Source organism: Necator americanus, chromosome II, assembly GCF_031761385.1.
Source record: "Necator americanus strain Aroian chromosome II, whole genome shotgun sequence".
NCBI classification, from domain to species: Eukaryota; Metazoa; Nematoda; class Chromadorea; order Rhabditida; family Ancylostomatidae; genus Necator; species Necator americanus.
The window spans coordinates 29,248,081-29,274,722 of NC_087372.1; the positions used below are offsets into that span (position 1 = coordinate 29,248,081).

The 26,642-nt window shown below is 41.4% G+C and overlaps 5 protein-coding genes across 7 annotated transcripts; 2 read left to right on the forward strand and 3 right to left on the reverse strand.

Moving 5' to 3' along the window:
- Nucleotides 1-1,100: 1,100 nt before the first annotated feature.
- On the reverse strand, nt 1,101-1,433 carry RB195_019857 (uncharacterized protein; the record flags this gene model as incomplete). Its single annotated transcript, XM_064187897.1, has 1 exon — nt 1,101-1,433. One exon carries the CDS (start codon nt 1,431-1,433, stop codon nt 1,101-1,103), a length of 333 nt encoding a protein of 110 aa, XP_064043778.1.
- A 633-nt stretch (nt 1,434-2,066) lies between these two features.
- On the reverse strand, nt 2,067-2,525 carry RB195_019858 (uncharacterized protein; the record flags this gene model as incomplete). The annotated part of the gene is made up of 1 exon (XM_064187898.1): nt 2,067-2,525. One exon carries the CDS (start codon nt 2,523-2,525, stop codon nt 2,067-2,069), a length of 459 nt encoding a protein of 152 aa, XP_064043779.1.
- A 450-nt stretch (nt 2,526-2,975) lies between these two features.
- Nucleotides 2,976-3,431, reverse strand: RB195_019859 (uncharacterized protein; the record flags this gene model as incomplete). Its single annotated transcript, XM_064187899.1, has 1 exon — nt 2,976-3,431. One exon carries the CDS (start codon nt 3,429-3,431, stop codon nt 2,976-2,978), a length of 456 nt encoding a protein of 151 aa, XP_064043780.1.
- A 1,731-nt stretch (nt 3,432-5,162) lies between these two features.
- Nucleotides 5,163-15,498, forward strand: RB195_019860 (uncharacterized protein; the record flags this gene model as incomplete). 2 transcript variants are annotated; one of them, XM_064187901.1, is made up of 32 exons in its annotated part: nt 5,163-5,172; nt 5,247-5,448; nt 5,501-5,591; nt 5,806-5,957; nt 6,028-6,123; nt 6,315-6,408; nt 6,472-6,559; nt 6,741-6,867; nt 6,941-7,017; nt 7,517-7,632; nt 8,332-8,379; nt 8,485-8,554; nt 8,638-8,784; nt 8,856-8,972; nt 9,369-9,492; nt 9,593-9,680; nt 9,747-9,807; nt 10,907-10,975; nt 11,033-11,067; nt 11,136-11,252; nt 11,531-11,665; nt 11,729-11,911; nt 11,988-11,998; nt 12,365-12,374; nt 13,048-13,170; nt 13,257-13,370; nt 14,109-14,211; nt 14,313-14,447; nt 14,891-15,019; nt 15,091-15,203; nt 15,277-15,348; nt 15,415-15,498. In XM_064187901.1, 32 exons carry the CDS (start codon nt 5,163-5,165, stop codon nt 15,496-15,498), a joined length of 3,141 nt encoding a protein of 1,046 aa, XP_064043781.1. The 2 variants fall into 2 exon arrangements, with proteins under 2 accessions (XP_064043781.1, XP_064043782.1); XM_064187900.1 differs by lacking the exons at nt 5,163-5,172; nt 6,741-6,867; nt 6,941-7,017; nt 12,365-12,374 and having other exon boundaries at nt 5,270-5,448; nt 8,332-8,554; nt 8,910-8,972; nt 10,907-11,067; nt 11,729-11,998.
- Nucleotides 15,499-16,386: 888 nt separating this feature from the next.
- Nucleotides 16,387-26,596, forward strand: RB195_019861 (uncharacterized protein; the record flags this gene model as incomplete). 2 transcript variants are annotated; one of them, XM_064187902.1, is made up of 12 exons in its annotated part: nt 16,387-16,498; nt 17,539-17,664; nt 18,946-19,104; nt 19,168-19,301; nt 19,390-19,505; nt 20,751-20,875; nt 23,994-24,140; nt 24,212-24,382; nt 25,549-25,680; nt 25,863-25,987; nt 26,050-26,125; nt 26,568-26,596. In XM_064187902.1, the coding sequence occupies 12 exons, from the start codon at nt 16,387-16,389 to the stop codon at nt 26,594-26,596; spliced, it is 1,452 nt and encodes a 483-aa protein (XP_064043783.1). The 2 variants fall into 2 exon arrangements, with proteins under 2 accessions (XP_064043783.1, XP_013307087.2); XM_013451633.2 differs by lacking the exons at nt 16,387-16,498; nt 17,539-17,664; nt 26,568-26,596 and having other exon boundaries at nt 18,948-19,104; nt 26,050-26,133.
- Nucleotides 26,597-26,642: the final 46 nt, after the last annotated feature.

The window sequence follows — 26,642 nt, forward strand, 5'->3', positions numbered from 1 at the left end:
CATATGAGCGAAATACGACATTTGAGATAGCTATAAAAGGAGAGATGACATGACTGTTCGGTTGTTGCAGTTATCTACGAACGAAAGCACCAATGACCAGCGTCGGTGTCACGTTCTCAATTTTTAATTTCGTTAGATGTTAGAGGTTCATAGTTCATTTGGTGCACAAGTATCTTAGGCTTATTACACAAACTGTCTGAGTTCCAAGACAAATAAGCACCTCTTTTGGACGACCATCTATTAAGTTGGCTACTTATTTCTTCTCTCACATACGTATTCTTTACAATTACGTAGGCTCTTGATTACACGTCTATGACTGTGCGTCGATGTTTGTATGTACGATGTCCACCACTATGAGAAGGGAAGCAGGTCGGGACTTTCCCAACAGGGTTTCGAAAGACAAGGATGAGAGCAAGGGTGGTCGTAAAGTCTCGTACCAATATTTGTCTTTGAAATAAAACCGTGTGATGACTTACTTGACTTAATCGGCGGGCTGATGTCATCGCCTGACGCGATTACCCGCATCTTCGTCGAGGTGTGCCGTCCTTGAACACAGCTCTGCCCATCCTTCTCGATCTTCTGCGAGAGCTTGCACAGAATCAATCCATTCATCGCAATTCCATATTCGGAAAAAAAAACCCTTACGTCTCGCCTGAACTGCCTATCCACGCCGAGTGTCCTCAGGTCCTCTTTCACCACCTCAGTCCAGAACTTCCGATTTCGACCAAGTGGCGTTTTCCAGCTTGAACTCGAATCCTTAGAATCCTTAGAACTCATCGAGCAAGTGTTTTGGCGGTCTACTTAATATATGACCAAAGAAGCGAAGACGATTTACTTTATCCACTTTCGATGGTGGTGCAAGATGTTGATGTTTTCCACGTGTCATCCGCCGGCATGCCACATCAATTTCTGCGTAAAGATCTTCATTGTGGCATACTCTAGGCAAAAAGTGGCAAAAAATGGTCTAGGCAAAAACAAAAGCGATCCGTACATCATGATGGGGCGAATTGCGGATAGGCAGACTCGCAGCTTGACTTCGTTGGTGATACTTCGTGGTCGACCACAGGCATTTCGTTAAGGAGTTAAACGCAGAAGTGGGCTTAGCGCATCTTTGCTGGACATCTCTCGTAGCTGCCGTTGTTCTTCAGCGTACAGCCCATGTAACAGAACTCATCGACGAGTTCTATCGGTTGCCAGTCCACTCTGCCTCCTGTTCGAGGTCTCGAAGAGATCCACATCTGCTTGCATTTATCAGGGCGTAGACGTAGTCCATAGACTGCAGCCAGCTTCGATACAAGGTTGACAACATGGTGAAGATTCGTACTGCTTTTCGCGAACATAACAACATCGTTGGTGTACTCGAGATCACTCAAGGGGCACCCTGATGGTGTTGAGACAATGTCGGCAGGACACTGGTCGACTGTTCTTCGCATAATGTCGTCAATGGCGAAATTGAACAGGAAGGGTCCTGCCACCGCCCGTTGTCTTACTCCAGTTACCACTTCAAACGGTGTTGTACATCCGGCTGGTGTTCAAACTGCAGCAGTTGTTTGTTGATTCATGTCGTCAAGCAAGCGAACGAACTTTCCTGGTACTCCATCGGCGCGAAGCGCGTTGAGAAGACAGCCACGGTGAGGAGAGTCGAACGCGGCTTCAAAGTCTAGAAACGCTAGTTGCATTGGCTTCGAATACCGCTGCCAGATTTCGGTCACTCATCCTGACGATGAACACCTGGTCAATCGTAGATTGGCCAGGACGAAAACCAGCTCCGTGACGGATAACTTTTTGTGGAGGGGATAGATATGCCTTTATGATAGCGTGTCTTCACGAATCAGGTATCCTTCCGTCTATCCATATTGAACGGATGGTCTTTGTCATCTCACGAATCCCAGACGGAGGAAGATATTTTAGCACTTCTGCGCTAATCCCGTCGTCTCCACCAGATTTTCCATTCTTCAATTTTTGAATACAGACCAGGACCTCCGACTCGGTCGGTGGCTCCTCGTTAACCGCATATGTCGGTCTATGAACGTGTTCGAGTTCAGGAGCTGACGGTGCTAGCCGGTTCAGCAAGGTCTTGAAGTGTTCCAAATTGGAAGGGTTGCTTCACCGACAGCTACTCCACTGGCAGTGTTGAGGACAGGAGAACATCTTTTCATTTTGCCGCTATACTGTTTTAGTAGAGCATAGGCTTTCGGCGGGTTCCTGTCCTCCCACGCCTTTTCAAACTCCATCGCTCTTGACGTCCACTCATTATCGCGGTTTTGTTGCCGTTGACGACGCAGCTTCCTTCTAAGACGCTTTTCCTGGTTGAAGTCACCAGCGCTGCGCGCGACACATACAGAATTGTATGTGGATTTTGTTTCCGCAGATGCAAAGGCAAACTTCTGCTGCGGCAATAGAACCGGGAGCGTTTCCCTTGCAGCGTCCTGAATGCACTTTGTGAAGGAATCCGCATCGCTTCTTCCTGGTCCAAACTCCAACATGAATAGACACACGCTGGCGGAATTTTGTTCTGCATTCATCGTCTTTCAGACCTGCCATGTCGATTTTCGGTTGAAGAGGAACTCCTCAGTTTCTCTTGTGGAACCGTATCTTGAAGCTGAGGAGAACTGGACGGTGGTCAGAGTCGAACGCGACGTCCCAAACAGCCTTAGATTTTCGGATATCTTACTGAGGAATGTTCCTCGCCATTACGTAGTCGAGCTGAAGCTTAAAGGTCCTCATCTTCCGCTTGCGCTGCTTTTCAGGCGTTGAAAGGGTTGACCCCTGCCAGCTGATGGTGTCGATGACTCCTCTTAAACCTGGAAGCGATGATGAGGCCCGTCTGTTTGCACAAGTCGACCAGACAGTCACCGTTGTCCGACGTGCGCTCCGCTGTATAATACCATTTTCCTAGCATGTCGGATTGTTGTTTGAGTCCCATCTTCGTATTTGCGTCGATTCCGACAACGACCACCTGCTGGCTTGGTATTTTAGACATCAACGCGTTCATCATAGAAGGCGTCCTTACTGTTGTCCTCAGCAGTTTCCGTAGGTGCGTGAGCCCTTACGATCCAGAGTTTACGTCCTCTGCGATGCCGCAGTCGTAGAAAGACGACTAGACATCTAGACGACGTTGAGCCAAATTCCTCCACCAGGTTCTTGTAATCGTTCCTCACAGCTATCGCGCAACCACCTACTTTGCTCTCACCAGCATCGCCGCAGTATATGGTGTAATTTTCGATGCTGATGACGGATCGATATCTCATGCGTGTTTCCTGCAGTGCAGCAAAAAGCACACAGAGATATCGCAGAAGTCTGGACAGAGCGGCTTGTTGGAGTTCACTCGATCCCATACTCCCTTTAGGCACTTGACCTTTCAGGTTATGGGCTTTGGCGGTGTGCTGGACGACAGCACCTTTTTGCAATGTATGGGAAGCTTCCGCCATATAACAGTGCAGGTTATATAGCTCAACCGTGTGATATCTAAACAAATGACTAAAGAAAACTCGAAAGTTGTTCAACGAAAATAGTTTAGCTGGGATGGACTACACAAGCCACGAAATGATAAAAAGGTCCGATGACATCGGTTCGCTTCGCTGGCTCAAACCGTGCAAACTCGTATCCAGTATTTACAGTTAAAGGCAGCATACCACGAATCTGAGGTGGTGCGGATTTCGAGTGGAGTATCCGCATACGGGATCGTAGATTATGGAGACGGGGGTAGTTCCGCTCATCTCTCCCTGCATCACCTCAAACAGCCTGTTTTGTGCGACGCCATCTATTGCAGCGCTCCACCCCTTGCGCCGCCTGCGATTCGTCGAAAATCAATTCGGACTGCCTCAACAGGCAGTAAAGGACACTACGCGTGCAAGGGTGACGCGCTGCAATAGAAGGCATTGTTCAAAACAGCATTTAAGGGCAGGCTGCTTGCAGTGATTCAGGAAGAGATGAACGGAACTACCTCAGTCTCCATGATCTACTACCCCGTATACGGATATTCCACCTGAAATCTGCACCACCCCAGTTTCCTGGTATGCTGCCTTTGAAGGATCGCTCCAAGAATCACCCCACTGGGGTGGTGCGGGTTTCAGGTCGGTTATGCCTATACGGGGTCGTAGATTATGAAGAGGAGTGTGATTCGGTCCATTTCCTCTTAAAGGAATCACCCCACGAATCTGAGGTGGTGCAGATTTCAGGTGGAATATTCCTATAAGGGATAGTAGATTATGAGGAGGAGGGTGATTCCGTCCATTTCTTCCTAATTGCCGTAAAAAATGGCCCGGCTGATGATGCGGCTGCGAGCCTTCCGCGACGCTATTTTCTACGAGTTCGACTGGAGTGCGCCAACCTTGTGCACGAGTCGCATCTTCTGGACCGTTTTTTTAAAGGAAAAATTGGGAAGAAATGGATAGAATCACCCTCCTCTCCATAATCTACGGCCCCGTATAGGCATAACCCAACTGAAACCCGCACCACCCCAGATTCGTGGGGTGATGCCTTTAATGAAAGCGCGTGACTCCTAAGCTGTAGAACCGTCTTCTCTTAAACGCTAGAACTTTATTTTTCTTGATGTTCACGCAAGTAAACATCTCAAACAACTTACGGGAAAATGTGATTGGAGAATCTTGCTTATTTTTCTTAGTAACTTTTGCTTACATGTCATTAGGAAGTCTTTCCTGCATGTTTCCCCTACACGAGATCCTGTTCGACTCAAATCACAGGGACCCCAATGTGACGTATGAATTGCATGAGCACGAGTCAACTCGGCGCCGACGGACACATATTTGGTTCATGTTCTGACGTACTTTAGGAAGCAGTAATTTCAAATATAATGTCCTCTCGTGACTAGTACATTCGTAATATGGATTTTCCATTCACTTTATCGTATATGTTAGTGGACCTTCCGGTTCATATGTGATGGATCTTCGTTGTTCGCACGTCCTACCTGCACATAGGCTACGGCTTTTAGTTAAATTCTTCTTCTATTCCCTGGTATGTATGTGTAATAAGTTCTTCATTCAGGGAGTTCAGTAGGTGCAAGTACTTTTGCGCTGCCCATGCTACTATCTTTCTCTCAAATCCGTTTGTTGGTAATTGTCACTAGTTATTGTCATTCAACATAATTTCTCTCTTTATCGTATTGTACTAAATAATAATGGATAAAATATTGCTGAGTCATGTTCTGCTGTCAGTTTCGTTTCTTACTCTCATAAATTAGTAACAAATGGATGTCCTTCACTACACTGTAAGCATTGTTACAGGGTTGTTTTCCTTCGAGAATGATATGATCACTGTACCATTCTCTATTCACGAGTTATGCGATTCTGGCGAAGAGAGACTGCTGTCTTGCAACGATGTTTGTGAAAAGGTGGCCTCTTTCAAAGAGGTTTTTCGTGGCATCGATGCGAAATTAGTTGCGCTCCATATGCCGCGGTCATCGGAACTGGTTTGTGCTGTTGCAGCGTGAGTACACTTTTCTCCAGTTTTTTTTTTCATCGAACGTTTTCCATTTCAGTCTTGTTGATATCCATACTCCGTTTCTTATACTCCAACCAGGCGACAATCCTGTTTCGCTCAGAGCTCATTTTCTGTTTGATGGCAAAGAGGTGAACGCCATTTTTCATTGTCTGCTTTGCATTTTGAATCCTGACAGCTAAAAAATTGCTTGAATAAGTCTTTGAAAATATTCTGATTATCTTACAAGATAAGATTCTAAGTCGTTGGTTTACTTTCAAAACAGTTGGGCTATGTTCTCATCTGCCGAAGAAGTTCCTCTCAACGCCAAAATCTGCTATCTCTTTTATTTGAATACTAATTCAGTTGGTCGAAATTAATTCTTTGCACGAATGTACGAGTGATGAAGCTGAAGAGCAGGATTTTTGTTACTTCATCTCCACATCGGGGACTACTGGTTCTGCGAAGCTAGTTGGCGTCCCTTACTCTTGCATTGGGCCGAATATCGAAGATTTCAGGTAATGAGTCCTTGTATGTATGAGCATTTATATAGTATCAAGTGACGATTCCAGAAAGTTTTTTTTTCAGTGAAAGGTTCTCGATTACATCTGATGACCTTGTCTTATGCTCAACGTCATTCTGCTTTGATCCATCAATCGTGGAATTATTCTTGACCTTCACCAGGTTAATCTTTAACTTATTCAATATTTTGTCATGATTACTCGTCACTTTTATTACTTCGATTTTGCCGTTACGAGGGTTCTGCCATATGCTAACAATTTTCCACCAATCTGTGAACTCGCGCAACAAATTTAAGGAGAGTGGACGTGAGAAGTGTTAAACTTCCCATCAGATTCTTTCAATTTCTCATTTAGTGGAGCTCAGTTGCTACTAGTGCCAGATCGGATCCGATCACAACCGCATCTGTTTTCTAATGTCTTGAAAACGTACACGCCAACGTTCGTTCAGGTTACTATGGAATTTTTTCTCGCAATTTATTTTAGTAGCTAGATGAAAACTATGATTTTGTAGCTGACTCCTTCTGTTCTGTCTCTCTTCGATGAGTCGACACTCTCATGGATTTTCAGTGATCACTCACTGATTCGATGTCTTCTAATTGGTGTGTCTTTATAGAATAGATAGGTCTTTTTCTACGCCTTTTTAAGTTGTAATACATTTAAACAGACAACTATAATAATGCTTTTAGACAGCATAGATAATCGTTTGTAGTAGGCAAATAATTGTCTATGCTGTCAAAATGAAGGACATAATGTATCTTACTGTCATTTGTTCCAATTTAGGAGGCGAGAAGTTTCCTTATAAACTTGTACAACGTTTCCGCACTCTCTCGAATCCAACGAGAATTTTCAATGTTTACGGTGTAACTGAGGTTTCCTGTTGGGCCACTGCTGCGGAGATTACTTTCAAGTTAGTGAACACCTTCTCTGCATGTAGACAAAGATTAATTGTAGCGATTATGAGAATGTGTTTAGCTATTTAGCTGCAATTTCGTTGACATTGGTTCCCCTCTGAAGTGTACCACCTTATCTCTTACACCTGCTAGTGAACTGCTGATAGGCTTGTTTATTTTCTTATTATTTCAGTGCTTCATTTTATTTACATGTATAGTTTCAAGAAGAAAAAGCGTTTGAAAATCTATCCGCATGAAGTATAGATTTCGAACCTGCTTAGGTTGTAATCAAGGTTGTCTTGTAACTATCGAAAGGATGCATATTTCAGTGCGCTCTTTTGGGTGTGTATGAGTTCGTGAAACGATCATGTGTACTCTAACAAACTGTACGGGTTGCGAATCAGTTCAGCCTCACTCAATTGCACTTGTATGACCAAAATGTGAACAATTCTGATGTAGTTTAGGAGAATTTTCTGAATATGCTGCCTTCTTTTCAACTGCTGTTTTAATGACCGAAGAACGCTTAGGTTGACGAAGTGTAGCGCTTTTGTTCGTATCGAAAATGTCAGCAGCGGCAGCTCTATAACAATGGGTGCATGTCCAAATTGGAGTCGTCCATCGACCGCCAAAATGCTTTGCTGCATGTAATTTCTGTAGCTCTTGCAGGTGGAACAAGGCGATGCCGCGTTAATGGTGTCTGGGGTGGAGAATTCACCGCTACTGGAGACATTGTAGATGTTGTCGATGGTAAATACGTAGTAGTTGGGAGAACAGACGATCAGGTAAGCTTTCCATTTGTTTATCCGGATGCAATCTAGTTACTGATTTCGTAAAATTGTCATATGAGGCTGTTCTTATACAACAGAGTAATTTAGTGTGCTTGTTTGTGTGTCTAAGTCCGGTGTGCATATCTCACAATAGTTTTAGGTGTTTGTATTTTTCCACCAATTTTGAATTTGTCAACATTTGACATGGTAGGAACTTATCAACATTGCAGATTGAATCGATCAAATTCAATTACTCTTTAATGCTTATGTTTTTACATGAGAATTTAAATGTTTCCCGACATTCGTTAGCACTCGCTTCTTTTCGAAGAAAAAAAGTAGTGTGTAGTTACTGTCGATAGTTTATTGTGTACTGATCTTTCGCCAATGTAAGTATATGTGTTCGAGTCAAAAACTCACTTGTAAAAGGCTGTTGTGACGCTACTGTGAATAACATTGCAAATGTTTCACCAGTTTTTCTATCTTTTTTTAGGCTCGGCTTATGAAGTCACTGTATTTGTCCCTTGAAACGAAGATTACAAAAAATTAAGCGCTAAACATAACGAGTTATCAATAACGAAGAAATATAGTTAAGAAAGACATGCTAGCTATGCACAAAAAAAGAAGTGTTAATTTTGACAAATATCGTATACATGTAGGAGGTGCGGCAGGAGTAGATGACTGAACGAATCTAATGTAAAATGTTTCTTATTCCAGATCAAGTTGAATGGCATTCGTTGTAATCTCGCTGCTCTTTCTGAAATTGTGCATACTCTCAGAGGAGTCTTCTTCGCTTACTTCTTGTTGTATCGGGATAAATTTCTTGTACTGTTTGTTAAGTCGGAAACTGTAATAGAGGGATCTTTGCAGCAGATAATGTCTTCATCGTTCATTCCATCCAAAGTGATATATTTGGATCGAGTTCCTCTCACCCCAAGCGGTTGGTTCCAATTTTAAGTGCTCAATGGTTTGTTACAATGAAAGCAACAACATGTTTGTTTTGTTCTGGAATTTTCTTTGAAGGAAAAGTGGATCGTTTAAAGCTGACACTTATGCTGGAAGAGCAATGCTCCGCACAAATGAAGTCATGGTCTGATATATTTAAATTTCTCGAAAAATTCGGCATCCGACACACGCCTGATTTATCGTTCCAATCTTTCGTCAATTACGGTAAGTGGTTGTTTGTTAGCTACAATCTATCCGAAGTAAATAAGTAATTTTTGGTATTCGCTCTCTCGAAGCCGCTGAAATTGCGCTGCATTTTGGAACCGTCGACGCCCTTCGTGATATCCTAGATCCCAATATGGCTATTCTAGACGTACTTCGAAAATATACTTGTCAGCCAACGATTACTAACAGTTAGTTTCGATCTCTCTTTGTATATTTATATTATACTTTTTATACCTACTCTATTTCCCTATTAATTCATTCTGAGGCAAATTCTTCTGCTTCCTCATCGGGCTATCATATTCATTGCGTAAACAGCTCATTTAAGAATAATTAGATTCGCCTTAAAACAAAAGTTTCACCCTAACTGCATTGTGCACAGGGTTAGGATGCGTTCGCATTCTGATTGGACGAGTTTGTAAATCTCGCAAGAAACTGAAAGTCTAATGTTTCAAATGTTACCGTTGAGGTTTCTGAAAAAGAGAAGGAGGTTTTTATAGTGCATATGAAGCTAAATTGTAGAAAGGAACGTTTTCTAGCGGTCCTGCCTATCTGTACACCTGTACTACTCATTTCATCACCTTCAGGTTCGAAAAGCATTGGGTGTTCCGATGTTGTTATCGACGTTTCCGTTATTCTGAGTTTACAACCGGACATTAGTTGGGCCTGTGACACAAAGAAATGTATTGATGGTACACCACTTCTCACAAAGTATGTAATCAGCTCTGTAGTTTTTTGAGTGGTGAACCTAGGCCGTTGCTTTTTAGATTGTAATAATTTGAAGATTTGATCACTGGAGCTCAGATTTTAGATTATTTGACGAAGATGTGGTTGCCGCCTGTTCGCATTCTGGAGTTGTTGTATGCCTTCGTCTTCGGGACGGCTTTTGTTTGTGGAAGGTACTTTAGTTGCTTCCTCCATATAACTAATTTCTCATTGTTCGTTTTTCATGTTGGTTTTTACAGACTAGAATTCACTGTCGGTTTGAAACTTCACCAACGAGAACTGGAGATTACATTGTTGTTGGTGTGTTTTTTCTTGCTATCCATATCAATTATCTTCCTCACTTTTGCAGTATACCCACTTTGTCCAAGTATACTTAAATGAAAGCTAATCTACGGTTTCAACATTTAACAAAGAAATTACGAACTCTAATTCAACAAAGAGGTAAGTTTCTGCTCTGCTAAGTTTCAAAGCTGGCTGATGAATTGAATTGGTATTGCGGAGTTACACCTCACTAATTCGACTGGTATGATATACAAAATCGATCGTTTGCCCGACTTTGGTGTCGTTGTAAAAATCTTTGTGAGATTTCGATTATGTTTAACGAAAGCGCGATAGTTTGTAATATTTCTGGAGCTTCCCTAACTATTATCTTTCTTGTTCTATATCGTAGAATGGATGATACTGATACTGTTTACAAGCTATACATTACTTTCCGAAAGCACGTATGTTGCTGTATAATATTTTAGTTCTTTTCTACTATATTTCAGTTAAGAAATCTGTTCTTAGCAGCATCTACCGTACCCACCGACATAATGTGGCAGAGAGCCAGATTCATCTGGTCGTTCTGACAACAATCCTTTTTGCGATGGCACCTACGAGCTCAGTGGAGCTTTTTTTTCTGTTTTTTCTTGTTGTAGTCTGTGTTGCGACGGCCGTATTTCTGTAAATGTATTTATTTTTTGAAAACACCTACAGGTGTGCCATAAAACAAAAACAACATTGACAGAGCTCACCAGAATTTCGCCTAAATTTTACACAACAAGACTGGCCCTTCAAAGCATAAAGGGTGGTTGGTTGGCAGGTCATTTTCTTGCTGCAGAAGGTGAGAAATCCGCAAAATCATTTTCTCAGACCCAGAACGCTAGGTTAGATAAAGGAATATCAGGTTTTGGATGACCAACTTAACCTCGAACGGAGGAATCCGTCAGGGACCCTGGGCGAACGGGTGGGGGATCTCAAGTGCAAGAGCACACCAACTTTGCTATCCTTGAATGGCTTTCCACCAATAGGAGAGAATAAGGACCAATTGTAGGGACGAAATAAACGAAATGAATTTGATCAATTGATAAATACATAGTTATAACACATAGCCTGCTGCAAATATTAGTTTGTTTTCCAGGAGGATACGATGGAGGCGTGTACTTTCTATCAGCGAATACAGGTGTAACTGAGTGGCGTTTCGGCTGTGGTGATGCTGTAAAAGCAACTTGTGCAATCGACACCTCTGACAATGTCTATGTTCCAGCATACGATCGAAAACTCTACAAGTTAGACCCAAAGGTATCCAAGGAAAAGTATTCTCAAGTACAATTGCTTCATTCGAGTCTTTGATATGCTCGGTTTTTCAGCAGAGGGAGTGTGTTTGGTCATGCCCAATTCGAAGTGGATCTCCTGCTCGCGCAGTGGTACTAAAGGAATGTGTCTTTGTAACAACTATCAAAGGCAGCTTAGAGGCGATTAACATGGTAAACAAATTATTTAAAAGTGGGAAAAGACCGCAAAAGTGCACTTGCAGTAATTTAGTGGGGAGCAAAATAACGTTTTTGCTATACTCTAGAATTCAGCAGACTTCGGTAGGTAGCTCAAAATCATAGATTCTTTGCAGAGTTGAGATTTGACTCAAATTCAGGTGTCAGCAAGTAAGTTCACCCTAGCTAGATTTAGTTTCTACTTTGATTAGCATATACGCGGAATTTTACAGTTTTTTTTTGTGACTTCCTGATGACAACTTTGTCCCCCTTAGGAGAGAGGAATGCTCCTCTGGCTATACCAAACGCAAGCTCCTATATTTTCTTCCTTGGCTATCTTTTGTGAGTCAGGCTTCATCAGTTCTGTTGACGGCGTGGTTACAAAGATTCGACTAAATGATGGGAAGAAGGTCAGCATCTTTTGAAATTCCTGCCAGTTTTTCCAACTGCGCTAAAATTGAATGTCGTTTCAGGAGGTTGCTGCAAACACTCACGAGCCTATCTTCGCTCGCGTCTCCATTTTCTGTAATCTTGTTCATATAGTAACTCAAAGCGGGTCACTCTTTCTCGCAGATCTCATGCTGCATATTCTCCGCTCCTTTCGTTTTGCTTCTTGCTCATTTGTCGTCCCTCCACGTACTGTTCGGGATAATGCTGTAGGCCTTGTTTCCTCTTCTGGATTGTTCATCATATTCAACAAGGATAACGGAGAAGCCCATGCTTTCCGCCTAGGCGCGGGTCAGGTCTTTTCATCAGTCGTGGTGTCGTACGAGACAAACTGTATGATTGCTGGCTGTCGTGACGATTGGTTGCGATGTTTCAAGCTGCCTGTCGGCTTTTTGTAGCCTTTATACAGTAAAGTTACATGAAGTTATTGTTAGAGTTGTCCATGTTCTTATTGTTCTTCGTTTGTTGTTTGCTCTGGAATACTGTCCATCATCCAATTATTCACATGTTCTCGATGCACTTTTTGTGGCACGTGATTTTCTAGTGATAGTTCTCAAATTGGAACTAGTATGTACGAGATTATTGTTGATGTTCTAAAATAAACGTGAGATTTCTTTCAAGATCTTTCAGGAAAGTTTGCAATCAGTGATAATGTTTTGAAGAATATTGCAGGTATAGAGTTTTAATTTCCAGCATCATGCCACCTAAGCTAGGGGATTTCACCCCAAAGAACGTTGAGACATCAGGGACATTTTTATTCTAACAGAAGAAGAACTAAGGACTTATACCTTAGTCACCTACTTACATGAGGGGTTGGGTGGTATTCGAGTTTCCGTCAGTGCACATTGCTGACCGATACTTTTTGTTCAAGTTGCACGCCACGTTGGTGTCCATTCCGCAGAGGAATTGCACACGTTCTTTTTTCTTTAGAGAGGACGATTTTGTTTTGGGAATGGAGTACTACTGGCAGCAACTTTATTTCCAAACTTGCCATAAAATTCTAAAGGTTGAATGGGGGCGGGATAAGCGAATACGTAGCTACGGCAGATGGGGTCTATACACGTGGCCACGTGGCAGTATTCAGCAATTTTATGTTGTTCATGGTTTTTGATAGCACTAATGCTTTTTTTGGAACTAAGCCTTTTACCCCCTTTTTTGTCAAATACATGTAGTCATTATGCGAAAAAAAGTGTTGCAAATTGGGTCAAAACTAAGGAATTCAGTAAGTTCACTAAGAAATAGATCTACATTCTAGTAATATCCTTACTCACTTGTGATATCCTTAGTACGAAGTATATCAAGAGTTTCACTGCGTTCGGTGCCTACTTTATTCTCGTTTTTTAAGGAATTTATGGGAGCATTCAGTCAGGCAGAATTTGACAAAGAAGTCTCCCGGGATTTTAACACTCAGGAGATTTCATCAGCTATCGCTCGTTACGAAAAAGAGGCAGCAGCGCTTCTGAAGGATGTATGTTCTTTTCTATGACTGAACACAATTTTGGGATATTTCAGTTTGAATTTGGTCATGAGCAACAATTTCTTATTGCGTTTCAGAAAGCGCAAGTGCGGAAAGTTATTAGCTATATAGACCTAACTACGTTGTCTGGCGATGATACCAAAGGACGAGTCGTGGCACTAGTTGATCGAGCACTCAACCCAATTCCCGATGTCAGTGAATTTTTTGAAACATATATCTGATTTAATAATGATTAAATAGATTAGAAACATCACAAACATCTAAAAGAATTGAAAAAGCGAGAATTACTTGTGATTAAACTAGTGGCACTGACGCCTTTAAATTGTTCTTAGGTCTCATATCGAGGTGATGATTCTTCCTTTGCTAAGAAAATTCACATTAAGAAGGCATTGTGAGGAAAGAACTAGCAGTTCAGAAACGATACTTTTTGCTTCCTCCCACCACAGCACTCAACACATTGATTTTTCCTGCTCGCAAAAACAACAAGCAAAGCATCTCTTTGGATGAAAAAAGCTCAAAAAAGTTTTTTTTTTTTGCGAATTGGGACCTTTGTGCCGTAGCCTTCTTTTAGACTAAATCAACGCAACAAAAATGTTCAAATTAGATAAGTGGAAAGGGTACTCGACGTCATGTTTGCTATGGAACCTGCAGGAACAAAGAGAATATGACATTAGTTTTTTTGGGAAAGTATTTCAACCAAACGTAGTTCGATAACACTCACTCTCGGCATTTCATTCTCGATGGGTTTTGCAGCTTTCTATGTTATCTGTAATGGATTGGGTCATTGCATGCTTCTTTTTTTCTTTAGCATAAACGAAGAAAAAGCTGGAGGAACATCTTAGTTTTCTTGAAAATTATTTCCACACTTCGTGTTTGTTTTAGATATTATTCAGAATATTCATGAACTGTTCAGTTTCTTTGTATTCCAGGATTCCTCGGTAACTTGTGCAGCCGTTTGTGTTTATCCACAACGCGTAGCTGATGTGACCAAACATCTTACTGCTAAGCAGAAAACCCTTAATGTTGCTTCCGGTGGGAATACCTTTTTGGGTTCTCTTGCATCTTCAAGCAATGGATTAAAAATGCAGCTGTCTTGAACTTGCTTAAATAACTATAATAAAGAAATGTTTTAGTTGCTGCTGGTTTCCCTTCGGGACAGTACCACTTGCAGTCAAAGCTGTTAGAAGTTCAGTTGACTGTTGCCGACGGTGCTACTGAAATCGACATCGTCATTAGCCGTGCTGCAGCTCTTGAAGGCGATTGGAAAAGTGTGTCTTTATTTTCTCACGATATCTTTACATTCTTCCACTTCCGTAGGAAAGTGAGTAAGATGTGGTAGTGCGAAAATACACAGTTGATTATGTGTTATTTCTTGCTTATGTCCTTAGAAGATCAAAGAGGTTCTTTCCACATGCATAGTTCTTGTTTAGATATTTATTTCGGCGGATACAATATCTGCTTTGTTGAGCAACATCATTCATCAATTTTTGTTGTTCTACACAATTTAATACGTACCTTACAATTCTATCAGTATGTGTACAGGGATTCCCTTTTTATATACAGCGGATGTTGCATTTGTGAAAAGTTCAAAAACATCGGAAAAAGAAACTTCTGCGGATTTTTTAAACTTGTTTTTCTATGTGCAGTAAGAGTGAATTACATTAACGTGAATGGAGTTGTTAAGATGGAGAAGTGTTAAAATTTGGTTTAGCTGTTCATGACGAAGTAGCAGCCCTGAAGGGTGTCTGCGGAAATGCGCATATGAAGACAATTTTGGCGACAGGGGAATTGAAAACCCTTACTAACATCTATAAGGGAAGTTGGGCCAGTATTTTAGCAGGTGAGCAAGAATTATAGACATTCTCACTAAAAAGAGGGGAAATATTGCAATTGTAGAATGCTTTCTTCTAGGTTCTGACTTCATCAAAACATCCACTGGAAAAGAGTGCACAAATGCCACGCTGGAGGTAGCTTATGTAATGTGTCTGGCCATTAAGAGATGGTACAAACTCACTGGAAAGAAGGCAAATTAATACTAAACAGTGTAACTTGTTTTTTTTTTCATCGGATTCGGTCCATTATTAATTTTCGTTTAAGGTTGGATTCAAGCCAGCAGGAGGAATTAAGACCCCTGAAGAAGCGCTTGCATACATTGTGCTGGTTAAGGACGTACGTTCAAATCTGGATACGTAATAATTACATTACTCTGAAGATTAAAAGACTACTCCTTTTCAGGTTTTGGGTGAATCGTGGCTCAGTCCTGAGCTGTTTCGAATCGGCGCAAGCAGCCTACTGGACAATTGTTTGAAGGCCATTTGATTTGTATTCTCTTCTAGATTAGAGATTTTTCATATTAGATCAAATTACGTATTTGATAACGACTAAAGCAGTCCTTATGTTGCATCTTATTCGTTAATTTCACTTGAATTTCCGTATCACTTAATAAGTCATTTGGTTCTTAGTCTTTTTTTTGTCACTTGGGGAAGTTGACAATCTTCCATTGTTGTTTTAAAGTTTCCGTTAGGTTTAAAGCTTCCATAGGTAAAGATTGTTTTTCTAAAAAAAGTTGGTGTTTGTACAGTTCGGTAAGTGGCCGATCATGCTATCTTTGCCTCGTAACCCTTCTGATAATGAAACTGTTCTGATAATGTCTCATTTTCTCGCATTCGTGAGGGATGAGGGTTGCGCGTTTTCGTGATGCTCGTCAACTACTTATCGGCTCCAGTGTGCTGATGAAAAAGTTTCAACTTTGATTTCTTATCCCGAAAGCTGACATGAGGGATTCTTGTGCCATTTTGCACTACAGTGGCAAAAAAAACAGCAGGAAAATAAGCGTAAAGGAGAACCACAACGATTAGCACTTTTGGGGATGTCGTCTGGAATTCAGTAGTGAAGAAAATCTGCCTGTTCTCTGTGTTCAGTGTTCTGTTCACAGTTTACTCAACAACATAGGCACGAATATTAACAATAGTTCAGCGCTGAAGAATATTGCTTGCAAAAAGTTGTATTTTTAGAAAACATGTTGGCGGCGAACGTTTTTGAATCGAAAGCCAGGCCGATCGTCGTTTCTTCTTCGACAGTAGAAGTCATGGGAAATGTAGTTGGGAGACGGGGAGATGAGCATTCAGTGGCGCCCACTACATCCTACCCGAGGACGTTAGTATAGTGGTGGAGGTAGAGAAAGGGCACCCTCTTAGTGTTAAGCCGATGTCGGCAGGACACTTATCGAATGTTCTTCGCATGGTGCTATCGATGATATCGATGGTGAAGTTGAACAGGAAGGCCCACTGCCCATTGTCTCCAGTCATCACTACAGACGGTGATTTACATCCGGGTGGAGCTCGAAATGCACCAGTGTTCGTTGTTTCATGTCATCAGGTAGACGAAGAAGCTTTCCTAGTGCTCCATCGGCGCGAGGCGCGTTGAAAAGACGGCCTCGATGTGAAGAGTCGAAAACGGCTTCAAAGTTTAGGAAGGCTAATTGCATCGGCTTCGGATACCGCTGCCATTTAAAAGAGTCCGCGCGACAAGAAGCACGAGGCAGTTGCGTAAGCGGCTGCGCCCGAAACGGCGCGGTGAGCGCAGCGGTTAGGATCGACGCGGAAGCCTTGCTACCACCGTTCATTACTGCAGTTCCCTATGGTCCCACCTCGATTCCAAACGTTCTCTCTACCGCACCGCTTCGAGCATAGCCGTTTACGCAACTGCACCGTGCTTCGTGTCGTTTTGATCCGACTATATTTCCATCACTCTCCTGACGATGAATACCTCGTCAATTGTAGATCGGTCAGGACGAAAGCCAGCTTGCTTCTGGTAGTTGTTCGAGCTCTGTTTCTTCGCGATGTTTAACAAGTCTGTCCAGGATAATCCGCTCTAAAACCTACACAACACGCATTAAAGATAGTTCCTAGGGTGACGGATAACTTCTTCTGGAGAGTAATTATGATAGCGTGTCTCCACGAATCAGGTACCCTTCGTCGATCCGTATTGAACGGATGATTTTCGTCATCTCAGACCAGATTTTCCATTTTTCATTTTCTGGATGCAGACTAGAACCTCTGACTCAGTCGTGGTCCCTCGTTAACCGCATGTTTCGGTCTATGAACGGGCTCGAGTTTAGGAGCTGACGGCACATGCTATTCTACCAGGGTTTTGAAGTGATCCCTCCAAATTGGAGAGGTTGTTTTAGCGGTCTTTCTGCAGTCGGCGACACAACTTCCTTATCAGACGCTTTTGCTCTTGGTGGCTGAAGTTGTGTCAGTGCTGCGGGCGGAACACATAGAGTTACATGTGTATTTTCTTTCCGCAGATGCAAAGGCAAACTTCTGCGGCATTTGAACCGGGAGCTTTACTTTGCAGCATTTTGCGAAGGAATCCACATCGCTAAGTTTCTTCCTGGTCCGTACTCCAACATTAGTAGGCACTCGTTGGCGGGATTTCGTTCTGCGTATTCCAAGCCTGCCATCTCGATTTTCGGTGGAAGAGGTATTCCTCAGTTTTTCTTTGTGGAACTGTACCTTCTATCTATCCTCTATTTTCGTATCTTGATGCTAAGAAGAACTGGACGATGGTCAGAGTTGAACGCAACGTCCCAAACAGCTCTTAGACTTTCGGATATCAGACCTAGGAATTTTCCTCGTCAGAACGTAGTGCTGAAGTTTAAAGAGTTCTCACTGTCCGCTTGCACTGCTCTTCAGGCGTCAAAAAGGTTGACCCTTGCCGCGACGCGTCAATGATTCCTTTTAAACGTGGGGCCGTTGATGAGGTCCGACTGTTCACATAAGTGGACCAAACGGTTACCGTTAGCCGACGTACCTAGCACACCACATTGTTGTTTAAGTCTCATCTTCGCATTTGCGTCGATTCCGACAATGACAACCTGTTGGTTGGGTATTTTAGACATCAATACATTGAGTTCATCCTAGAAGATGTCCTTATTATTTTCCTCAGCAGTTTTTGTGGGTCAATGAGCCCTTCCTATCCAGAGTTTGGGTCCTCTACGATCCTGCAGTCGTATAAAGGCGCATGTAGACAACGTTGAGCCAAATTCCTCCACCAAGCTGTTGTAGTTGCACTTCACAGCTATCGCGCCCCCACCTATCTTTTTTTCATCAGCATCGCCGCAGCAAATAGTGTAGTCTTCGATACCAGTGACAGACCGGTTTCTAATGTGTTTTGAGCAGCTCAACATACGGCAGTGTAAGGCAGTTCAACGTGCCGAAACGGATAGTTGTTGCCAAAAATTCCATGTTCTCTCCAGGCAGCTCACCCTTCAGGTTGCGAACTTTGGCGATGTGCTGGACGACAGCACTTTTTTCGATGTATGGGAACTTCGCGCCAAATAACAGTGCAGACCATATATCTCGCACTCCAATGCCTGATTGCGTCTAGTTAAAGCAGGGGGTTCCAGGAGCAGGTTTTTTTTTTACTAAGCCAGTGTCTTTATGGGACCACATATACATCAGACGTGTATATGTGGTCCCATAGAGACACTGGCTTAGTAAAAGATATCATATAAGTCTTCATCAAGTGAAAGATAACATTTAGTGAAACATAGTATTTAAATGCGGAATTAATTCCGAACAAACCCGAGAGAACTCAAACAGAGAAAAATCTTGATACACGCTGCTAATACATCAAACATGCATCCTAATCCAGATATTCCACTGTATTCCATTGCTTCTTTTGTTGTTCCGATAATATTATTATGGAAGCTGAATGCGAATAGTAAAGTAAAGTCATGTTCTTCATGGATTCACGTTGCAGGCATGCGTGTAACATTTCTCCACCCTGACTTGGGTATTGGCGGGGCAGAACGACTTATAGTGGATGCGGCTGTGGCTCTACAGCAGAAGGGGCATCAAGTCAAAGTTGTAACTAGTCAGTTCGATTCATCCCACGCCTTCAAGGAGACAGAGCAGCTTGGTATGTTTCCTTACGCTTGCAACAGAATCTTTACGTAAAACGAGTTAAATATTGGAAGTTCAGATATCACTGTTATTCAGTGGTTTCCTCGTGTTATTTTTGGATGTATGTGGGCCCTGTGCGCATACATCAGGATGTGCCTCGCAGCAATTTATGTGTGGATGTTCGTCCCGAGTGATGTCATCATTTGCGACCAGGTTTTTAATAGAACCCCTTTTTAGCATGGTTGCTATCAACACAGAAATTTTGCTCATCGAAGAGGTTTTGACGTAGTTCTTATTCAAGGTATCTGCCGCGCTCATCGTTCTGCGTCTTTTATCACGTGCTCGACTTGTTTTCTACTGTCATTTCCCTGACATGTTGCTTACAACAAGATCCACAGCTGCGAAATCGTTCTACAGGTATACATTAAGAGAAAGAGAGAACTTATTCTTCCAAAGTTTAGAACTCTATGTAATCGGATCGAAACGACATGAAGGAAGGACAGTTCCGTAACCGACTGCGCTCCAAATGACGCGGTGGAGAATGCGGTTGGAATCGAGATGGGACCACTGTGAAGGATAGTGCTAATACGGGTGCTCCATCCTAACTGTCACGCTCCACCGCACTGTTTCGAGCGCAGCCACTCATGCAACTGCACCGTGCGCGTTGACCTTACTAAACATTTTATTGTACCAGTCATCGCAGACACAACAATGGTATGATACTTAAGCAATTATACGAAGTAATATGTGGGTGAAAATATAGATCCATAGCTGGGTTAAAGCGACATAAAGCTCAGAGCTATACTCTTCCCGCGCAAATGTGTCATCAAATTAGCAATGCTGAGTCCTATCTAATATGATTTATGCAGGTGGACAAATATGTTTTAGGGTAAATTTAGTTGCAGCTTTTACATATTGCCAATATTCTTGCAGTTCAATTTTTCATTGGATATGACCTCACCCAGTGGATATTACAACATGCGCATGGGAATTAATCTGATCACATTGGATAGGAAGACTGAAAAAATGAGGTGTGTTTAGTTCCATTCCCATCGCCCTCATCCTCTCAGGCACTAATGTACTCAATGCGGATTCAACGAACAATTAGTGAGCTGGTAAGAGAGAATAAACTATTCCTTTTGGGCACCTTTACTAATTGCACAATGTATTCGGACGATCTACGCCTTGAATGGCGGTGAGGAAAAAAGCTCCCACTCTTTGACTCATCGCTGCAGTTCGCGATGGTCCCACCTCGATTCCAACTACTAGTTTAACCGCTCCGATTCGAGCGTAGCCGGTTACGCAAGTGCACTGAGCTTCATGCCGTTTTGATCCAATTATATTGCTTGAGGAACTGTAAAGGTCCACGATAGATCCACAGCACGCTCCCTTTCGGTGGTGTGAAATTAGGGTTTGTGTTAGTTCACACGCAACAACAAGTGTAAGTGTTATATTTTCACTCTTATAGTATCTTCGATTAACAAAGAATGTAGCTGATGAATTTGCTTGTCCTCCCACAAATGGCAATTTTGCATATTTTCGTATTCAGCCGATGCATAGTAATTATTGCCTCACTGCAGTCAATACGTGCGCAGTCATTGATTAAAATCAGTGAATTGTTTACTGTTTTTTTCTGTTTTGCTCAAAGGTATCGGCTTCTAGGTACTTCATCGACTCAATCGAAGAATTTTCTACTGGTCTTGCTGATGTGATATGTGTGAATAGTTTTTTCACTGCTTCTGTGTTCAAGCAAACATTCAAATCACTCCAAGACCGACAACTCATTGGTTCGTTTTTTTCGCACTGCTTTCAAAGTTGGCTGTCATGTAATGGTTTGACACTTACTTTCTTACTCGAAATAGCTGTGGAAAATTCTGCGGATTTGTCCCAGCCGGATCACAGTTATGAAACTTCGTAGCCTTGACATTGTCAAGCGTTACTTGTAAGCAGATTTGTCGCTATTGCAGACTATTTGTTTATTTTAACGACTTGTAGTAGACTGTAATTATCACGAAGAGGGATGTTATACTTTCATATAGCACTCTTCCTTTGTGGTTTGCGAACAGTGAAATAGGCAAGGTTAAATGTTTCGCTTCTCATACATAATTTGTACGTGACTGTTCCTTGCTTTCTTTAGCATTTGCTTACATTGGAGGATAATTTAATCTCTAATCATCACGTGACACGTGATTTTGATGACAAAAAACAGATAAGATATGGTCTTACTGATAAATTAATGCTGACACGGATGGGGAGAAATGGATTTTGATATCCAGAAACAGCGTGGCGGTTGGGTTAATGGTTGTGTAATTCGCCTCCTTGATCTACTGTAGCGATGAATTGAAAACCACAGATCGTTTGTTCAACTGCGTAACCTAGCGTAACCTACTTCGAACAAGTGCACTCCATTGGCTGCCGTTCAGTAAACAATATAAGATGGATTTAACAAACGTAATCATCCCATCCATGTATGAAAAGGATGGAACGAAAGAGAAGAGTTTTTGACTATACTGTCGTTGATACAGTTCTATTTTTCGAAATTATAAATTGTATTATAATTTCTATAATTTATGGTGAAGGTGTTATAGTAGGATAAAAACGACATGAAGCACGAACGCAATTGTGTACTGCCCTTTTCTTGAGGCCCTTCGGTGGAGTGCAGTGGCTATGAGCACGGTGAAACCCGTGCTCGCACCACCCGTCGCTGCAGTTTGCGACGGTCTCACTTCGGTTCCAACCGCTGCCTCCGTGGCGCCGTTTCGAGCGCGCACGCAATTTCACTGCAACTTCATTCGTGAATCATGTCGTTTTGACTCAACTATAAATCCATCACTATGCGTAGTGTTACTCTTGCGTAATTGTTACCGTTTAATGTAATTTCCAATTATTTGAGGTCTTTATTGAAAAAGCAGGGCGAGGCGAAAAAGGATGCGAAGTTCCCCATCAGAGCTTACAAAAGTTGGAAGGGAAATTTGAGATGCAGTTAATAGCATGACCTTATGGAGGTGCAGATGCGTCAGCATATAAGTTGACATTGAAACATGTTTTCTATTCGTTACGTTTTGTAGGAAACATACTTTGCACATAAAGACACACGTGTGAACAAATTTCTATTTCTTTCTAATATATAGGAAAACGGAACGAGTGCATGCTAACGAAGATTTTTTTTTCAAAAATTTATCGAAGTTACTTGAACAGGCAGAGTTGAATGGTTTTTGTGGAGCAGAAATCAAGGTTTAGACTATGTTCACGGTGAATTCAGAATCTGTGCCTATGAAATTGAAATTAATTTTAGCTCTTTCTTTATTTTTTGAATTTGACTCTTGTGTAGGTTTTCTTTTGTTGAGCTGTTCAATACGTGTCCTTCCCAAAAGTGTTGGCTAAATCTGTGCACGATCTATTCGTCTATAAATGTTGCTGCTAGATAACAAACTAAATATTTTGTCATCTATCGTCATTTTTAATTCTTACTGATAACTTCTGTCAAGTTTTTGCCATGCTTAATCAAACTTAGTTTCTTCACACTATTCTTAAGTCATTGACATTTTTGATATACGTCCGAAAATAGCCCACTGACATTTCTACTGTAGATATAGCACTGTAGTTATTGTGCTACAATAACATCGAATTTCAGTTAACTTCGATTTTTACCTGAAATACTGTAGAACATGATGTATTAGCAGGCAAAATCTCTGCCGAATTCGTTCAAAACCCCTCATTTTTCGTTAATTTTGTGCATGATGGGACAATCACAATTGTTCCCGTCAATAATTTCACCCAATTTCAGAAACCTACGCTGAGATGTTCCTGGCGCATAGTAAATTTGCTAATGGAATAGAAAACTATAAGCGTCTTTGTACATCACTAAAAGTAAGAAAACGTTAGTTAGAAATTCCAGAGAAGTTCTCATCAATCATATTAAAATGTGATGTTGGGTGATGAGAACTAGTGAGAATGTGCGTGCTCTGCATTTCAAATCATCCTTACGAGGTGCATCTATTTTGTGAGAATTTCTTTGCAGAAAATTTCAGCATGCGGAAGGCTGGCTAGCGCTAGCCCTTTTTCGTGGACAATTTATTCGTTATTTCTCCGATAAAGCTGACTTTAATTTTTTTGAAAATGTTTGTGTATTAGCATATTTGATCTGTTCGTGCGGAACTTTTTCTGTGAACAAGCGGAAGCGAATGCAATCTAACGTAGTTTGAACATTTCACACAGCCTGTTTACTTTTTTTTAAATTATTCAGAATGGGCGCTTAGAATCTTATTTCAGATGTTCTACTACATGCCGAAATGTATGAAAAAAACTGGATTGTGCTTGTGCATGTTTGAAATTTGCGCAAGGAGAATGTTTCGTGATGCAACACAGGGAATAACCTAAGGTCCTCTCATGATCCTTAGGATTATGTTTCCAATAATCGGCAGGAATTTGGCAGATTTTCCGAACGCCATTTCTTGAGGTCCTAATCAAAAGATTTTCTTGCACATACTTATTTCTATTTAGCATGAAATTACTGTGAAACAGATTGCGCATCCTTGGATCATCTCGTCCAAGTCAAGAGAGAACTGAAGTTCTAGATTTGATACATTAGGAATGGATCATTTTGAAAATTGTCATGTTGGTAGAAGTGTGACCATTGTAGGGCACTTTAAAAACATTATCTTGGAGAGTCTTTCTTCAAGTAGCCTACCCTTCGTCCAAGTTTGGCATTCTTTTTTGGTACATTGAAGATGAAAAAAAATTGAATTGAAATTCAAGCATTCAATGAAGTAGAAACTAACGCTTGGGAGCTCTTCTCAACTTTGTTCACACACATGTGTTGTGGTTTATAACAATACAGTACATTTGTAGCTGGTGAGAACTCTAAAGGTTTTCTTCGTACCAATTTCCATTTTTCAATTTCAGTGCTCTACCCCACTATTAACACGGACTTCTTCGATAACACAAAAGAGTGCCCTATACCTGAGATCCCATCAACTGCAGAGTATTTGTTCACTTCAGTCAATCGTTTCGAAGTAAAGAAGAACGTGAAACTTGCTGTTGAAGCATTTAGTAAGAATCGTTTAGTTCGATGTTTTTCCTAGCGCGACAGCTCCACGTTACAACTATGATGCATATTTCAGGTGTACTCCGCACGTTACTGTCGGAGGATGAATTTTCTAAATGCCAGCTGGTTTTAGCAGGAGGATACGATCGATTGAATACTGAAAATAAAGTTTATTTCGAAGAGTTGGTCGAATATGTGAAGACGCTTTCGTTACCTCAGGAACAGGTGACATTCCTGCGTTCCCCTTGTGAGTTTTTGGCTGTTCTGGTTTCATTATTGCAAACCCAACTAGATCAGAAGTTGTGGCTACGAACCACGCAGAAATAATCAGGCAAAACATTCACACACAAACAACCTTCGACTAACTAGGCCATGCCTCGACTGTTTCTCCGCTGGGGTAGAGTAAATGCTATTTCGTCGATTGTCGTGGATGAGACTTCACATGCGACGCTGGGGAAGATTGGCTTTCTGGGAACGTTGGTGCAGGTGGAGGGTTTGACGCTACTTATTTCATTATGAATCTTCAAAGAACACAAATATCTCAAAATATATTGTAAATATTCTTATGAGGAATCCTCTCTTGTTGTCGAATTCTTGTAGTTTTACAGTTTTTGAGACAGTTCTTAGCGTGGTTGTTCGGGTTTTGCATTCTCCTTATACTGCGTCGCAAAATCGACTTAGTATGGACGTCTCTAGAGAGTGTTAGAGTTCTGTCTTGATAAACAACAGATTCCTAAGGATTTTTAGTAGAGGCATTCGCAAAACAAATTTTTGTATTAATATATGGCAATACACTGTTACTGTTCTGCCCAACTCATATGCAGGAATGAATTACGGAATTGAATACGTTCGTTTGGATTACATTTGTAGTGCGTAATTACTCTCGTATCTCTTTGTGGATTTTACTTTCTTGTGAAGACTGTGTTATAAGCCTATCCAAATGATATGAAGCACGGTGAAATTGCGTAAACGGCCGGGTTCGAGGCGGAGTTGTGAAAACAGCGGTTAGAAACGAGGTGGGACCATCGCGAACTGCAGCGATGGGTGGTGTTAGCAGGGGTTTCATCACGATCCTAGTTGCTACGCTCCACTACTATCCTTCAAACACACCCGCTTGCGCAACTTCACCATGCTTAATGTCATTTTGACCTTACCATATGTACCTTTGCCTGGAATTCACCAGTAATTAACTTCTGTCAATGGACTTTGTAGGTACTGGAAAGTCGTCGAAGCAGACATCTGTTGAAACAGGAGTGGGTTCATTGGAAATGGACAATGAAGAGTTTGAATTTTCAGATTATGTATTGGGAAGAAGCAATTCAGTTCACTCAATAAGCAAAACGGAAAAGATGAAAAAAAATAACAGTACCTCAAAATTTCTGCAACTGTTTCATGAGGACTCTTTGTTTTCAGCTGACGAAGAGAAGATTACTTTGCTTCGGCGAAGTTGCGCTGTTTTATATACTCCACATAAGGAACATTTTGGTATTGTGCCTGTTGAAGCGATGTACGTGGGGACACCTGTGATCGCCGTTAATTCAGGAGGTTTGAATTTGATGATTTTATTTTTATTTAATGGGACTATATCGTAATTGATACTCTCAGCAACTTATTTTTTAATCCTAGGGTAGACATGAAAATATACCAGAATAAATTAAACCAGTCTTATCTGATTACTAGCTTTTCGTCTTAATTTATATTTGCTTTCTGACCTCTGAAATTTGTAGGTCCTAAGGAGTCCGTAGTTCATCTCGAAACCGGATTACTCGCGGACCAAACACCAGAAGCGTTTGCTGAGCACATGGCAACGTTAGTGCGTGATGGAGGTCTAAGGAAAAATCTCAGTGAAATGGTGATTCCTAAAGGTAGCATTTGAGCACAATTCGCGTTATAGTGATCACTTGTTTATTGTAGGGTCCAAAGCGAGTACGGGAGTTGTTTGCTTTTGAAGCCTTTTCTTCTCGACTGGATCATGTGATAAGAGGAGAGTGTTCGTGAAATGTTCCTTTGTTTTATATTTGCAAGTTGACACGTTATATCTTACGAGAAAATGTCTGGTGAAAAAACCTGGAAAGAGTACCTTAACCTGTATTCTTTCTTTTCTCTTCCTTGAGTTCGACCATTAAGCAACTATTGATTTAGCTAATATGGTGGTTTTAATCTTTCTATGCGATTACATTGAAGCTTAGGTAACTTGGTAAAACATGCTATGAACTCTTCTCATTTTTGATTACGTGTACTGGTTTTTTTTAGGTGAAAAGGAAAAATTTCTCTCATTCATTAGAATGAATCCACGAATGTTTGTCTTTTAGCAGCAGGAAATTTCAGCAGCATTTCCGCGACACAGAATGAATTTCAGAGCGGACCGGCTATCGTGAAATTTGAGAGGTCTAAAGAGTGCATAGAATTTTTCCTCTATTTTTGTTTTCTAGTGCGTCCTCTATGGAGTCAAGGACATTAAAGTGTGTCTGGTGTTTAGAAAGAAGATAGATTGAACTAAAAATCGA